The following is a 15,816-nucleotide window of genomic DNA, read 5'->3' as shown; positions in this document are numbered from 1 at the left end:
ACACACACACACACACACACACACACACACACACACACACACACACACACACACACATACACACACACACACACACACACGCACGCACACACAGTGATGCAGACCGGAAAGCTCTGTGAGATATGAATCATCCTCCTCATCATCATCAGCTGGTTCAGAGCGATGACAGAGATGATGGAGGAGCTTTAGTGCGTGAGTCCCGGATTAGACTTTCTCTCTGCTGTAAGCTCGTCTCATTGTCTTTGCTCGTCTTCCTTGGCGAGTATCTGCTCCATCGCTCTGCCTCGTCTTTGTTTTGATTCTCCTCGTGTCCTTCTTCTTCGCCTCGCTCGTCCTTTCGGCCTTGATATCGCCGCTCGCTCGCTCGCTCCGTCCTCTTAAAGGTGCAACATGTAGCGTTTTGAATGCACATTTGTCCTCATAGCTTCTTCACTTAATGAACTTTAAACACTCAGAGATATGAAATGATATATCTGAGATGTAAATTAGACGTGGAGGTGCACTGTTGACTCTGTTTGCTTCTGTTAGTCAATTCTTTATGCTTTCAAGTTTGAGATTTTAGGATATTTATCTTCCATAGACTATCTCCTTTGAGACTAATAGAAAGAAAACAGCCAAAATACACATTTAAGTGTTTATTCTACTGCGTTCTGTCTTTTTGTGTCAATTATAATACATATCCTTAAACATCATTGTCTCAAAATGCATTTATGCCATAAATCTCCACTTCAGTACCTCTTACATACTCCTTGTTGCAGCTGAGAAGACTTGGTTAACTCAGCCTCACCAGTAGTCACATTAAAAAAAACATTCTGAAAGCATAAATTAGGGGATGAATAAAAGAAAGTTTACAAGTCTGAGTATCCCTTGGAGTTAAATTCATCACTAAAAAATAGAAGGAATATGTAACGTGTAAATCTGACTAGAGCAGATCGTCCTCAAGCACTGAGTCACTGTGCAATGAAGAGTTTAGTGAGGGAGGCCACCAAGACACCTATGACTACCCCAGAAGGAGTAACAAGATTCAGTGGTGGAGATGGAAGAGACTGTTGTCTGGTGAAGAGAAAGACAGTTAAATTTTCTTTGTGGTAAATCTCAGCAGGAGTACACCCTAAGACTTATGTGAGGGCTCTAAACTCAAGTGGAAGAAGGTTCTTTGGTCTAATGAAACCAAAATTGAGCTTTTTGTCCATCGGACTAGATGCTATGTTTGGTGGACTCCAAAACACTGCACATGATCACAAACACACCGTCCCCACCTTGAAGCATGGTGGTGGCAGCATCATGGTGGTGGCAGAATCATGATGTAAAGCATAGTGGTGGCAACATCATGATGTGAAGCATGGTGGTGGCAACATCATGATGTGAAGCATGGTGGTGGCAGCATCATGATGTGAAGCATGGTGGTGGTAGAATCATGATGAGAAGCATGGTGGTGGCAGCATCATGATGTGAAGCATGGTGGTGGCAGCATCATGATGTGAAGCATGGTGGTGGTAGAATCATGATGAGAAGCATGGTGGTGGCAGCATCATGATGTGAAGCATGGTGGTGGCAGCATCATGATGTGAAGCACGGTGGTGGTAGAATCATGATGAGAAGCATGGTGGTGGTAGAATCATGATGAGAAGCATGGTGGTGGCAGCATCATGATGTGAAGCATGGTGGTGGCAGCATCATGATGAGAAGCATGGTGGTGGCAGCATCATGACGTGAAGCATGGTGGTGGCAGCATCATGATGTGAAGCATGGTGGTGGCAGCATCATGATGAGAAGCATGGTGGTGGCAGCATCATGATGTGAAGCATGGTGCTGGCAGCATCATGATGTGAAGCATGGTGGTGGCAGCATCATGATGTGAAGCATGGTGGTGGCAGCATCATGATGTGAAGCATGGTGGTGGCAGCATCATGATGTGAAGCACGGTGGTGGCAGCATCATGATGTGAAGCACGGTGGTGGCAGCATCATGATGTGAAGCACGGTGGTGGCAGCATCATGATGTGAAGCACGGTGGTGGCAGCATCATGATGTGAAGCATGGTGGTGGCAGCATCATGATGTGAAGCATGGTGGTGGCAGCATCATGATGTGAAGCACGGTGGTGGCACCATCATGATGTGAAGTATAGTGGTGGCAGCATCATAATGTAGCAATGTTTCTCAGCAGCAGGCCCTGGAAGCCTTGTAAAGGTAGAGGGTAAAATAAATGTATTAAAGGCTGATGAAGACCTATCCACAGAGACTCAGTGCTGTAATTGTGGCCAAAAGTGCTTCTACTAAATACAGACTTGAAGGGGATGAATACTTGTGCAATCACTCATTTTAGATCTTTAATAAAGTGACATTACTTTGTAGAAGTCTGTTTTCATTTTGACATGAGTCTTTTTTTTTGTAAATTCTTGTCCAAAAAGTCAAAATATATTGACCGTGACTGCCAAAGGGGGGTGAATGCTTTTTATAGATGTTGTACATATTAATATTGAACTGACAGTCAGGCTTGTATGAAACTGTAGCAGTCAGAGTGCAGTTCTGTCTTATCACAGAGGCGTTTTTGGGGCTAGTGTCTGACCAAACTTCACACAAACCCTGTTCCCTGCTGCCACGAAGAAGACTCTGACGCTTGTCCTCGTTTGCCTCCTTTTGCTTTAATGTAGAGGTTGTCAATCTTGTGGACACTGCTGTAATTACGCTGTCTCACAATTAACCCGGCAATGATTCATTGATGTTAAACACCTTCTTTTAGTCTCTCCCCGTGGCTTCTCCATTCTTACCCTCTGCTGCCTCTCCTTTGTCTCCGTCCTCCCTCCTTCGTTTTCTTTCTTTTCCTGCCCTCCGTCTGCCGCTCTTTTCTCTTTTCGACAGGATGCCGTGTTGTATAATCGAGGCCTCTTTGAACAGGCAGCGCCTTTCTCTCCAGGCAGTTCATTCATCCACAAACAGGTTGTTCCCCAGGAAGACAGAATGGGAAATTATGGAGAGAAATCAGTTTGTTCATGAAAATTTATAATGTGTGAAACTGAGAGTGATTGACCATGACAGAGACTACTGAGGGAGGCCACCAAGACACCTATGACTCCTCTGAAGGAATTACAAGCCTCAGCAGCTGAGACTTTAGAGACTATGTAGCAATTGTCATCTATTCTTCACCTGTCAAACCTTTATGGAAAAGTGGTAAAGGGAAAGCCACTGTTGAAAAAAGATAACTTTAAATCTTGACTAGACTTCGACAGAAGACTCTGAGGTCAACAAGAGAAAGTTTCTTTGGTTTAATGAAACCAAACTTTAGATTTTTGGCCATCAGAGCAGACACTATGTTTGTTGGACACCAAACACTGTCCATCACCTCAAGCATACCATCCCTACTGTGAAGCATGGTGGTGGCAACATTGTGATATGAAGCATGGCAGTGGCAGCATCATAATGTGAAAAATGCTGGTGGCAGCATCATGATGTGAAGCATGGTTTTGGCAGCATCATGATGTGAAGCATGGTGGTGGCAGCATCATGATGTGAAGCATGGTGGTAGAAGCATCATGGTGGTGGCAGCATCATGATGTACTGGAGGACAAACTGATGCAGTCTCCAAGAGAAGTGCAACTTGGGAGAAAATCTATTTTCCTGCAAGACAACGACTTGAAGCGTGAGAAGCTGAGAGAGATCAAGCAAGACAGATTCATGACATTTAAACAAGTGGAGCTGAAATTTCTGTAGAAAGAATCTACATGTGATTCTGCCATGTGAACCAGACAGACAGTCTTCTTGTCTCCCCACTTTTATGCCTCACCTCCCTCACAACCGACACATGGTCGTGTTGAGTACACTGTAGGCCTGGCAGACAGGGGCAAAGAGAAACAAAGAGGCAGAGAGGAAAAAATCAATAGCCATCGACATGCGACACTGCATCAAGACTGTTACTGCCCAGAGACAGAAAAGGCAGCGATGGAGAGGCTATTGTACACGAATGGAGGGTACAGAAAGCAAAGGGAAACAGAGGGCCGACGGTGAGACGAGGTTGTAATTGAGAGAAAAGATCTTTTGATATGAGCAGGGAGGAAAGAAAAGAGAGTGGCAGATGAAAAGGAGGATTTTATATGAAGAAGGAAGGGGCAATTAGAGGGAGGCAGAAAGAAAAGTGGGGAGGAATAAAAGAAGGAGCCAGATATGAAAAGGAGGCTGTAAAGGAGCTGTTGGAGGAGATGAAGGGGATGTGAAAAGAGGATGTGACAGGCAGCGAGGCTAAATTATTTTGTGATAGTAAACATGTTTTCAAGCAAAACACTGTGGCGGCTGTAAACACAATGTGCTGTAGCTCAGTAGTAACTGTCCTGAAATAGCCGCCGTGTGTGAGGTATCATGTAATATGTTGATGCTGTTGTTTGTTTCTCGCCCTCTGGCTCAGGTGTCTTTTATAATGAGATTCGTCAGCCGTAACGAGACACAGTAGAGCAGATAACTCGGATATGAATGAGGCACGTTGTGTTAATGCCTGAGAATAAAATGATTGATGCCGGCGTGTTATTTTAGGTAATCACATGAAAAAGTGTCATAATGGTGACTACCAAAAGCATCGTGAGCTTTTTCTCCAAAGGAAAACAATGAGAAACAACAAGAGTTGATGCCCCCTTCCAGTGGTAAACTACTTTTGTTTTGATAAATCACTTATAATAGTAGATTACACAAAAAAGTATTATTTTACATGTTGACTATCAAAAAACAAACGTTCACATGAACAATTTGTATTTTTATAAATGACCATTTGTTCTTTGACAGTATTTGACCATAAACCTCAATTATTTTTGCTCTCTTGCAATCATATTTTCCTGATAGTTTGAATTTTTGACAGAAAACCTATGTATATTGAGAATTAAAATATGTACACTATCTATTGGGGTCATCCAGACAATTTCATGTTTTCCATGAAAACTCCCACTTTTATCCATGTGCTAACATAACTGCACAAGGGTTTTCTAATCATCAATGAGCCTTTCAACACCATTAGCTAACACAATGTAGCATTAGAACACAGGAGTGATGGTTGCTGGAAATGTTCCTCTGTACCCCTATGGAGATATTCCATTAAAAATCAGTCATTTCTAGCTAGAATAGTCATTTACCACATTGACTGTATCTCTGGTTAATTTAATGTTATCTCCATTGAAAAAAAACTTTGCTTTTCTTTCAAAAATACAGACATTTCTAAGTGACTCCAAACTTTTGAATTGTAGTATATGTATATTAAGGATTAAAATAAATACACCACCCATCAAAAGTTTTAGAATACCTAATTTTTTCCATTTTTTTATTGGAAATTATTTATGTTAATGTGTCATTGTGCTCTGAAAGTAAACCATAGAACATATAAACAAATTAGATTTTTAAAAAATCAATTTAGAAACCAAAATGTTTTGACTCTATCTTTGGCAGATATAACAGCTGAACACTCTCGTGGCATATTTTCCACTGTGGAAATCAAACCTTCTTCAGAAAGTTAGCTGCCAGATTTTATCTATTTCTTTATGGTATTTTTTTTTCAAGTTTTCTGTCACCATTTAACATTTCTCTGGTTTTCAGTGACAAAAACGTGCAGATTGGAAAGAAAGGTTGAAATGAAACAAGCTCAGTGTGGACAGAAACTAAGACACAACTGGTGTCTATGGTTGGAGCTTGTTGGCAAGTTTAATTTAAAACATGGTAAACCTTATTCTTAGAGGGGGTCTCAGTAGAGTGAACAAAAACAAGAACAACTCAACTTTTCTTCCAACTATCGAAGTGTTAAGTCTACTTTCACCTCATCGTTTGGTCAACTAATGATCCAGTACAGGTTGTGTTCTGCCGTCCTTTTATATTGAATAAACCAGGCTAAACCACACACCCCAGTATGAGTACTCGGCACTGAAGCACTGTGGTGCACTGTTGGCACTTTTATTGTTCCAAAGGTCAGTTTCTGCAGAGTTTTTCTTAAACTACAGTATTTCTGCTCAGAGTTTTTTTGTTCTGTCCCCTTCCTTATCTCCTTCCCACCTGCTCTGCTTTGTTCTTAAAGGAATTAGTTTTGGAAGTGACCGCCAGCAACTCTGTTTCTGTTCTTTTTTAAAAGTTTAAAGTTACTTTTTGTCCGGTATTCATTGTGTGCCTGTCTTCTGTGTTTCAGGACGGCTCATGCACAGGGTAAAGCTGAGGCGGCGGTGGGAGCAGCTCAGAAAGCCCAGGAGGAGAGTCGTATGGCCAGGGTCACCGCCAAGCAGTTCTCCCCTTCATTCCAGCACCCAGGAAACGGTGGGCGAACACATGCACCCACTAAAATCACAGCTCATATACACTCAAATGCAGCACAAGTTCATATAAACAGGTGTTAACAAAAGTTTACATACACTGGTAAAGTTATGAGTCTGCAGTGATGCTGGTAACTCTTCATTTTCTATATGTCCTTGTCACAAAAAACGGTCATGCATTTAGGTTCTTTCATAGATTTATTATAGGTCTTCTGGAAATATGACCAAATATGCTGGGTCAAAAATATACATACAGCAACTTGAATTATCGGTTTTGTTGATGTAGAAAGTTGTCGATCATAGGCCAGGCTTAGTCATTGCTTTACTTCTTGTGAGTGATTAGAATAGACTACAGCTGCTGACTCCTCTGAGTCATTTAAATATTTGATATTTGATTCACTCATTAGACTTACCCCCAAACACAACAATGGGAAACCTTGAGCTCAGCGCAGATCTAAAGAAAAAACCACTACTGAGTTGAATAAGTCAGGAAAGTCACTTGGAGCCATTTCAAAGCAGCTTCAGATCCCAAAGTAAGCAAGTATGAAGTTCACAGTACAGATGTGTTATTGCCATGATCAGGAAGAAAACAAACTATCACCTGCTGCTGAGAGACAGTTGGTCAGGATGGTGAAGAGTCGACCAAGAATCACCAAAAAGTTGATCTGCAATGAATTAGAAGCTGCTGGAACATAGCTGTCAGTGTCCACAGTGTTCTACATCAACATGAGCTGAGAGGTTCCATGAAGAAGGAAGTTCTAAAGCTCCACTGAAGTTTGCTGCTGATCACATGGACAAAGAAAAAGCCTTCTGGAGGAAAGTTCTGTGGTCAGATGGAACAAAAACTGAGCAGAAATATGTTTGGAGGCGAGAAGGTGAGGTCTTTAACACCAAGAACACCAAACCTACCATCAAGCATGGTGGTGGCAGCATTATGCTCTATGGAACTAGAGCTTTAAACAATGTAAATAGGATAATGAAGAAGGAGGATTACCTCTATATTCTTCAGGAAAACCCAAAATTATCAGCCAGAAGGTTGGATCTTGGACATAGTTGGGTTTTCCAACAAGACAATGATCCCAAACACATATCAAAGGGGGTTAAAAATGGTTCAATCAGGCTAGAATGAATGTTTTAGACTGGTCCCCCCAAATTCCTGACTTAAACCCCATCAAGAACCTGTGGACTGATGAAGAAACAAGTCAACAAATTTAGTTGAACTGGATTAATTCTGTCAAATGGTCAAAAGTACAACCAGAAGCTTGAGGATGCATCTACTTGAGGTGAAAATGATCAAAGGACATTTAACCAGATCTTAGCATTTCTGTATGTATATTCTTGACCCAGCAGATTTTCCTCATTTTTTCCGAAAGACCTATAATAAATCTATGAAAGAACCAAAATGCTTGTTTTTTGTGACATAGATGCATGAATTTCACAATTAAGAGTTATAGAAATCATTGAAAACTCAAAACTGCCATGAAATACATGGTCTTTTCAAGTGTATGTAAACTTTTGTCCCCAACTGTATGTGCATAGATCCAAAAACCCAGCTGAGCGTTGCATACACTGTAACAACATGTGAGCGAACACATGCATGAACAGACACATATCCTCGTGTGTGTTTGTGTGTGTGTTTGTGCGTTGGTGGTAAAGGTCAGTGTCGGCCTCCCTGCAGCGTTGCGGTTCAGCCTCTGTCAGTCACACCTGTAGAGCACCGCAGGTATCCAGCATGCCTCATGACTGTACACTCCCACAAACACATACCTGAGATGACAGTGATCGTTCTTTTGCCATCTATTCTGCTCTCAGCGGCTGTCTGTTCCCTCGCACAGCTAAAAAAAAAAAAGAAAAAAATCTCACTCCATGTTATTGTGCGAGCATCTATGTCAACAAGCATCAGCACTGACATTTTGAGGCATGTTTGTTTTGATATCCCAGGCATCATCGTCCACCCTACTGTTTCCTTCGCATCTGTTCACAGATGAAAAATAATGAACTCTGTGAGAGATGATTAGGAGGGAAGAGGTGGTCAGAAGAGGCGGAGCGAGGCGGACTGTGTTGTGTTGTTGGGAAATTATGGGCAGGCCTTTTAGCTTTTTCTTCTCCCAGATAGATTAAAAAAAATCTAATTTAAGATCCTTTCAGATCAGACATGGACTTTTCCATTAATCTCACAGCAACTGAATGCATCGGCATCCTGCTCACTTTTCCATTAAAGTTGTGACAGCAGTTTTACCAGATTTCATCTAGTAGCATATCACTTTTAACTTGGCTAAAATGAATTACAGCTTACTTTGAGTTCAGTAAGGTCTTTATGTCCTTCCGTACCGCCTGTATCTCTGAGACAGTGCTACCTTACATCATTTCTACAGCGTTGCGCTCCGCTAAGTTGCCAGCGTTGTCGCTCATGTCTTCACTTTCATTTGGTGGATTGTTGTTTTTGTTCAGGTTGTTTGGTGATTTTCCTTTCATCTTCCTTTTATTTCCCCCTTTCATACTATGTAAGAACTTTTAAGTCATATAAACTTAGATTTATTTAAGGGGAAGTAAGACCTATGGGGAGCTCAAAAGTTACGCTGCTACCTGTCTCCACGACGTGCTGGAAGTCAAGACCACAACATACTTTGAGTTCTGCAGAGCAACTTTTTCCACATTTTAGCACCACAGTTTGTGGGCAACATAAGAAGACTCATTTTCCATTCACTTACTAAATCCATACAATTTCACATTTATTACAAACTGAAATGTCGGTACAGTAAAACTACACTGTGGTAAAGACAGCGTCTATCTTTATCACAGTACAGTGGCGATGGGAAGTGATGGGACTCAGAAACAGCCCCACAATTTAATCAATTGTTCCTTGTATCATTTCCGACGGATAAGTCGGCAACAGTGGATTTCACAATCATGTCATCATCAGCAGGCAGCTGACATAGTGTTCACTTGTTGTCATGGTTACAGTGAGGCTGTACTACTATCTCGCAATGATAGAGAAATCTTTAACAAATCCGTGGATCCAGACTAAAAGCCGCATGACTGCTAAAATCTAATCAGTTGGTCCTTGTGTCATTTCTGACCTTCCCTGAAAAGTTCATCCAAATCTGTTTATCTGTTTTTGAGTAATGTTGCTAACAGACAGATGGACAGACAGACGGACAGACAGACGGATAGATGGATAGACAAATGTGCACCGATAGTCACATAACTCTGCCGTTCCTTGGCGGGGTAATAAAGGTTGTTGGTGCTCTAAAAGTCTACTTCCTGTCTCTTACAGGTATGGAGGTGCAGCGTCCCAAACGTCAGGTGTCCAGTGAGGTGGAAGGCGAAGGCTTGTCGAGCAGCGCCGGTACCGCCGACAGTCCGGACCTCTACGTGAAAAGCGCCGCCTCCGACGACCCCTCCATCGACGCCGCCACCCCCGACCTCAGCCCGCCTTCCTCCTCGCCGCCCCACACCCCGCCTCCCCCGGCCCGGCCCACCCAGCGCACCAAGAGCGCCCGATTCCACCGGCAGAGTGCTGTGGACCACAGCGATCGGGGGAAGGACGGGGGAGAAAGGGGTGAGAAAGGCGGAGGAGGAGGGCAGACGGAGATCCAGGTGTTGATGGAGGGAGGCAGCGGAGGAGGTGAGGGCATCGGGAAGGGGGAGTATCCGAGGGCCAACAGCTGGAGCGAGGACAAGAGAAGGGGGGTGTTGTCTAAAGGAGGAGGAGGGGTCAGCGGACGGGGAGCGAGCCGGACCAATGGACACAAACACACCTCCTCCAATCACAAGTCGCGGGAGCACGGCTCGTCCAATCACAGACAGGCCAGGGGGGACAGGTGGACGGAGTCGTCCTCGTCCGCCTCGTGGACGTCCGGTCACAGGGGCGTGCACGGCCGGGGGGGGCGTCTGCTGGAGCAGGACGAGGAGAAAATCAGCAACTATGAGATGGAGATGAAGCCTTTACAGCCCAGAGACTCCACTACCCACAAGCCCCATGGGCACGGGGAGGAGCGTCACGGGCACGCTCACGGAGAGGGGCGCTCGCACGCGGTGCAGCGACAGCGGCACAAGAACCGGGACGGGAGGGAGGCGAAGGAGGGCCGGGAGGCGGGGAAGGAGTCGGGGCACAAGCTGGACAGACCGGGGGAGAAGATGGATTCACGGCCTCTACGGCGAGACCTCACCCTCTCCCCCCCTCTGAAGTCCTCCCCCATCACACCGGAGCAGCAGGACCTCACGCTGAGCAAAGGCAACTCGGTAAGACACAGACACAAACACAACACAAAGACAAACATAAACACAAAACACAAACATAACACAAAGAAAAACATAAACATAAACACAAACATGAACACAAACACAAAGCAAAACATAAACATGAACACAGACACAATCACTCGACTCACTCCAGAAGACCAGATTAAAGCTGCACAAGGAAAATTCAAATGTTCTTTTTATCAGTCACTTTTCTTTACAAATTTTCTCTGTTTTATTTTCTTAAATTACAGAAAAATAACCATTAAATAAATAAATAAATAAATAAATAATATTAATTTAGATGTTAACTATAAAAAAATCAGTGCAGAACTGAAAAAACGTTACACATTAAGCATAAAAAATCAGAAGAGTAGTACCAGTTTTTAAAAATAGTTTACAGCAGTAATGTAACTAAATTTACTTATAAAACAGAACTACACCTAAATGAACATTTTAAAAAATATATATTATTACTATACTATTTACTGTTTTTACACAGTTTTTCCTTGTTTTGTTAAATTAATGAAAATAACAACTGGTAAATTCACAGAAAAGGGGTTGTACTTTACATGTTAGCCCTAAAAATCAGGCCAAAACTGTACATAAAGTCCACATTAAAAAGATTAAAGCTGCACAAGGGAAAATTTCTACAGATTTCTGGTCATTCTCAAAGTAAAAAGTTAATTTGAAAACTCAGAATCACTGTGTCATCGTGAGTCAGACACACAGAAGCAGCTGAACCTGATCAGAGATGAACTCCCTCATTTATTACAAAGCTTCACAACGACTATAAATTAGTACCGAGAGCGTTTTCTGGTGCTTTCAGGGGCAAACAGCTGTGAAGGAGACCGGCAGAGTCAGCATTTATTCTCCGCTTCCTAATTGGTTATGGTTCAGCGACACACTTAATGACACGTCTAAACAAATAGATTCTTATTTCTGTATGTTTGGCCGCCGTTTGTGTTGGTTATGATAAAAAAAACAACAACAAAAAAAAAAACGACACACCTGTTTCAGTCCACTGGATTTTTCTCCATTTATAGGACACAGACAAACTGAGAAAAAATGGTTTCTGGATCACTGTGTCTCCAGAAATGAGAAAAATCTGCTGTTTTCCTATCATTTATATTAGTTTTTACATTAAGTAATATAAATGATGGCATTTTTCCCTGGAAATAGAATTAGTAAAACACTACGAATGTCTATAGTGAACATAAATCCACATGTAAATACTGAATATTTCTGTCCAAAACAATGAGCTGCTGCTTTAATCACAATTAACCTTTATTTAAGCTATATTTAACACAAATAAAAACACAAATAAAGGAGATAAAGCAGGAATAAATGCAGAAATTCTGATTTAAAACAAGATGAAACAACCTAAACAAGAGCAGAGGATGAAATTAAACACCTGAATTGCGATAAGCAGTGAAAATGAGCAGGTTATCTCAGGTTGCAGCTGCACGGTAGGGCTGCCACAAACGACGCGTCGACGAATCGCCTGAGCACGATACGTCAACAAAAGCGGAAGTGAGCGCGCAATGCAACAGAAATCACCGTCCGAGTGGAGCGCGGAACACGCATGGACATCCGCGCTGTATCGTGCATATATAGTATATGCACGATGCGGCGCGGATGTCCGCGCTGTATCGTAAACGTGGATGTCCACGCTGTATTGTGCGTATATAATATATGCATATACTCTATATGCACGATACAGCGCGGATGTCCATGCGTGTTCCGCGCTCCACTCGGACGGTGATTTCTGTTGCATTGCGCGCTCACGTCCGCTTTTGATGACGTGTCGTGCTCAGGCGATTAGTCGACGTGTCGTTTGTGGCAGCCCTACTGCACGGTGAGTAAAACTGAATCTCCCAGTTCAGCAGAAACAGCTGCACCTGCAACGTAGTCCAATCGTTTGAGCGTGTTTGATAAGAGCCCACATTAAAAGACAGCAGTGAAGCTATTTAAAGAGGTAAAACACAATAAAGGCCTCATAAATAAATTAAATCCAGTGTCTGTTACACTTTACAGTATTCTAATTATTACTGATGATAAATCGCATCCAAGAGCTTGTAGAAAACGTCACCATAATCCAAAACTGATAGAAAAGTTGCCTCAGTCAGAGTTTTTCTGGAGGATAACATGGTCTTCTTTCTGAAAGGCTTTCTGTAAGATTTGGCTGCACAGATTAGATGTCATTTATCCTTAAGAGCATTAATGAGGCCGACGCTGACGTTGGGTCGAGGTCAGGACCGGTCGAGCTCCCGGACGCTAAAATGGTAAAATGATTTGGTGATGGGTCTGAGTTTGTGCTATTAGTATTTGCTAAATCTTCTTAGATTTTTTTGTTTTGTTTTGTTGTGTTTTTAAAACTGATTTAATTCAGGCATGCCATAATACCTTAAAGAAAAAAGAAATCCCACAAAATGGAACTAAACCCAAAATTAAAAAAAAAAAAAAAAAATTCCTATTTGTTTTATTGTGCTGATATATGTCTGAAGGTTTCTTTTGACCTACAGTAAAGGTGGAATCTGTGACTCTAATCTGGCACTTTTTTGTCAAATTCAGTTCATATCTTTTCACAGACGAGAAATAATGAACACTTAAAGCTAAGTTGCACTACTGTAAAGTTTTGCAGATGTTGACTTTTGCACCACTGCACCTGTTTATGTTGCTAAAAGCAGATCTTTTTTGCTTGATCTTGGTTTTAAATTGCTGACTCTGAACAAAAGTTAGAACTTTGCTATAATTTTATTATCATCAATATTTAAATTCCTGACATAAAAATAATGTGAAATCACCAATTACCAGGGATGATTATTAGCAGTAGGGACTTATAGCTAGCTAGTTAGTGCTAGAGTGGGCTAATATAGCATAATATCATTAGCTCACCATGAAGTTAGCTAGTACTACAGGAAGCTAAGATAGCATAATGTCATAAACTTAACATAAAGTCAGCTAGCTAGCATGTACTACAGCAAGCTAATATAGCATAATGTTATTAGCTTTACAGAAAGTCAGCTAGCCAGCTTGTGAGACAGCAAGCTAATATAGCATAACATTATTGATTGAAAATAAAATCATCTAAGCTAATATAGTCTCATGCTGCTAGCTCAACATAAAGTCAGCTATTTAGCTAGTGATATAGTAAACTAATATAGCATAATGTTACTAGCATAACACAAAGTCTGCTAGTACTACAGTAAGCTAATATAGCATGATGTTCTAGCTTAACATAAAGTCAGCTAGCTAGCAAGTGCTACAGCAAGCTAATATAGCTTAATGTTATTAATTGAACATGAATTGAGCTGGCAAATGCTATAACAAGTTAATAAAGCTGCACATTATTAGCTTAATATGAAACTAGCTAGCTAGTGAAAAAGCTCAGCTCAACATGAAGTCAGCAAAGTAGCTAGTGCTACATGCTAATATAGCGTAACATTCTTAGCACAAAGTCAGCTAGCTAGCTTTTTAGACAGATAGCACATTATTTACAGCTAGTTAGCTAATATGCCACTGTATTACCTGATAGTGTATATAACTTATTAGAAATCTAAACTAATTTGTTAAAAAATATTGATTTCCATGATGGAGTTTGCCCTCTGAAGTCCGACTTTTACTTTTTCACATATTAAAGAATGCAAATTAGTTGTATTTTGTGCAAATTGATACATAACTCCCTATATGACTCGTATGTAAATACAGAAAACTGTGCAAATATATGTTCTTACAAAGAAAACAGAAACATTTTTCTCTGTTCTGTCAAAATATTGCATAAAAATAATGCAAAACTGCTTCTTTAAAATTCCTCTGACCAGGAAAATGATTTCAGTTTTATTTAAAGAAAACACAAACTGAGCTACTAATACTCACTTGTTTTTCTTGTTCGCTGAACAGTGTTTGCTCATATTTACTCTCCTTTTAGTTCTGTTTTGTGGGAAACATGTAGCTCTTTGTTCAGCAGCTGTTTATTAAAGTTGCTGCACATGTAGTTTAAAACCTGCTGAACTAAAAACATTAAAGTTCAAAACGAGGACTTAAACCACCACAGAGCTCTGAAGATCTGAGGTTTCTCTTCCCACCTGGTCAGCTGCTGATACTGTGTTGAACATGAGCAGTTTGCAGCTGTTGGTCCTGAACATCCGACCGGACGGCGGCTGTAACGGCGCATTTGTCATATCTGTCATGTCACCGCCACACATTGATTTGACTAAAAGGATTTGTTGCCCACTGTCATGAGGATACATCCCATCCCCGGTGACATAACACAATGTTATCCCACATATTAAGATAATCCTGCGGGAGAGAGGCACAAGGAGGTTTAACCTTGTGAAATATGGAATTTTTTTTCCTTTTTTAGGGGGGGATTACGCCGTTATAATATAATTTGTTGGCTGCGTCTTGACTCGGGTTGGTGGATGGCCTCTGCTATGTTAATCCCGGGTTGTAATATGGTCGCGGCATTAGCTAATGAGAGTGAAAAGGCACGCGTTGTACGCCGCAGCTCGCAATCTGCGCAAAACTTTCATGTGAATTTTGCAGCAGCAGCAGCAGCAGGAGTTGTGGATGCTTCTACCTGCCACCTGCATGCATGAAGCCTTCGAATGCACGGACGTATAGCGGCGGAGAGAGAACCTCGGCGGTCCTCTCTGCACCCTAGTAACAGCAGATTGGCAAACTGGCCCCTTCCTCACTGCAGGCGCTCTATTGGTTAACCGGCGCTCTGTTGCTAGGGAACAGCGTATGCCTTGCTTCAGCGGCGGCCAATCGGTGGGCGTTTGACGGTGACAGAGAGGAGGGGGCGGAGGTGGTGTGTGTGTGTGTGTGTGTGTGTGTGTGTGTGTGTGTGTGTGTGTGTGTGTGTGTGTGTGTGTGTGTGTGTGTGTGTGTGTGTGTGTGTGTGTTTGCAGCCGCAGAGAAGCAAGAAGTGAGATTTGTGTAAGACAGGTTCACAGCAGATACTATCACACACAAGCGGTGCCATGGTAACCAACACTGGCGATGCTCACACACACAGATCAATCAGTCAATCAATCAATCAATCAATTAGTTAGACTTTACTCCTCCGTATGTAGGGGAAACATGCTCCGTTCTGCTTCCTCTCCAGCTGAACTCGCCACAGCATGAAAGCTGAGAATCAAAAATAGCTCCGCACCTTCAGCTTCCACTCAAACACACCGACTAGTCGTCATGGAACACAGAAACGAACCTCCCAGTGTCCCAGAGGTTCGTATTTACACCCAGACGAATCCCCAGACGGACGAGACTTTCAGGACCGGAGACGGCAGTAGGTAGC

General features: G+C 42.1%; 1 protein-coding gene across 1 annotated transcript in view; it reads left to right on the top strand.

Moving 5' to 3' along the window:
• The window catches only part of jph3b (junctophilin 3b), a 71,044-nt gene that overhangs the window by 41,273 nt on the left and 13,955 nt on the right, over window positions 1-15,816 (top strand). Inside the window, exons 4-5 of the mRNA XM_055009182.1 lie at window positions 6,152-6,276; window positions 9,550-10,517. Of these exons, the coding sequence (XP_054865157.1) occupies window positions 6,152-6,276; window positions 9,550-10,517 (1,093 nt within the window). The remainder of the gene's footprint in view (window positions 1-6,151; window positions 6,277-9,549; window positions 10,518-15,816) is intronic.

This window comes from Amphiprion ocellaris, chromosome 3 (genome assembly GCF_022539595.1).
Source record: "Amphiprion ocellaris isolate individual 3 ecotype Okinawa chromosome 3, ASM2253959v1, whole genome shotgun sequence".
In the NCBI taxonomy this organism is placed as follows: Eukaryota; Metazoa; Chordata; class Actinopteri; family Pomacentridae; genus Amphiprion; species Amphiprion ocellaris.
The sequence above is the reverse complement of the archived record's forward strand: the minus strand, read 5'-3'. Positions and strand labels throughout refer to the sequence as shown.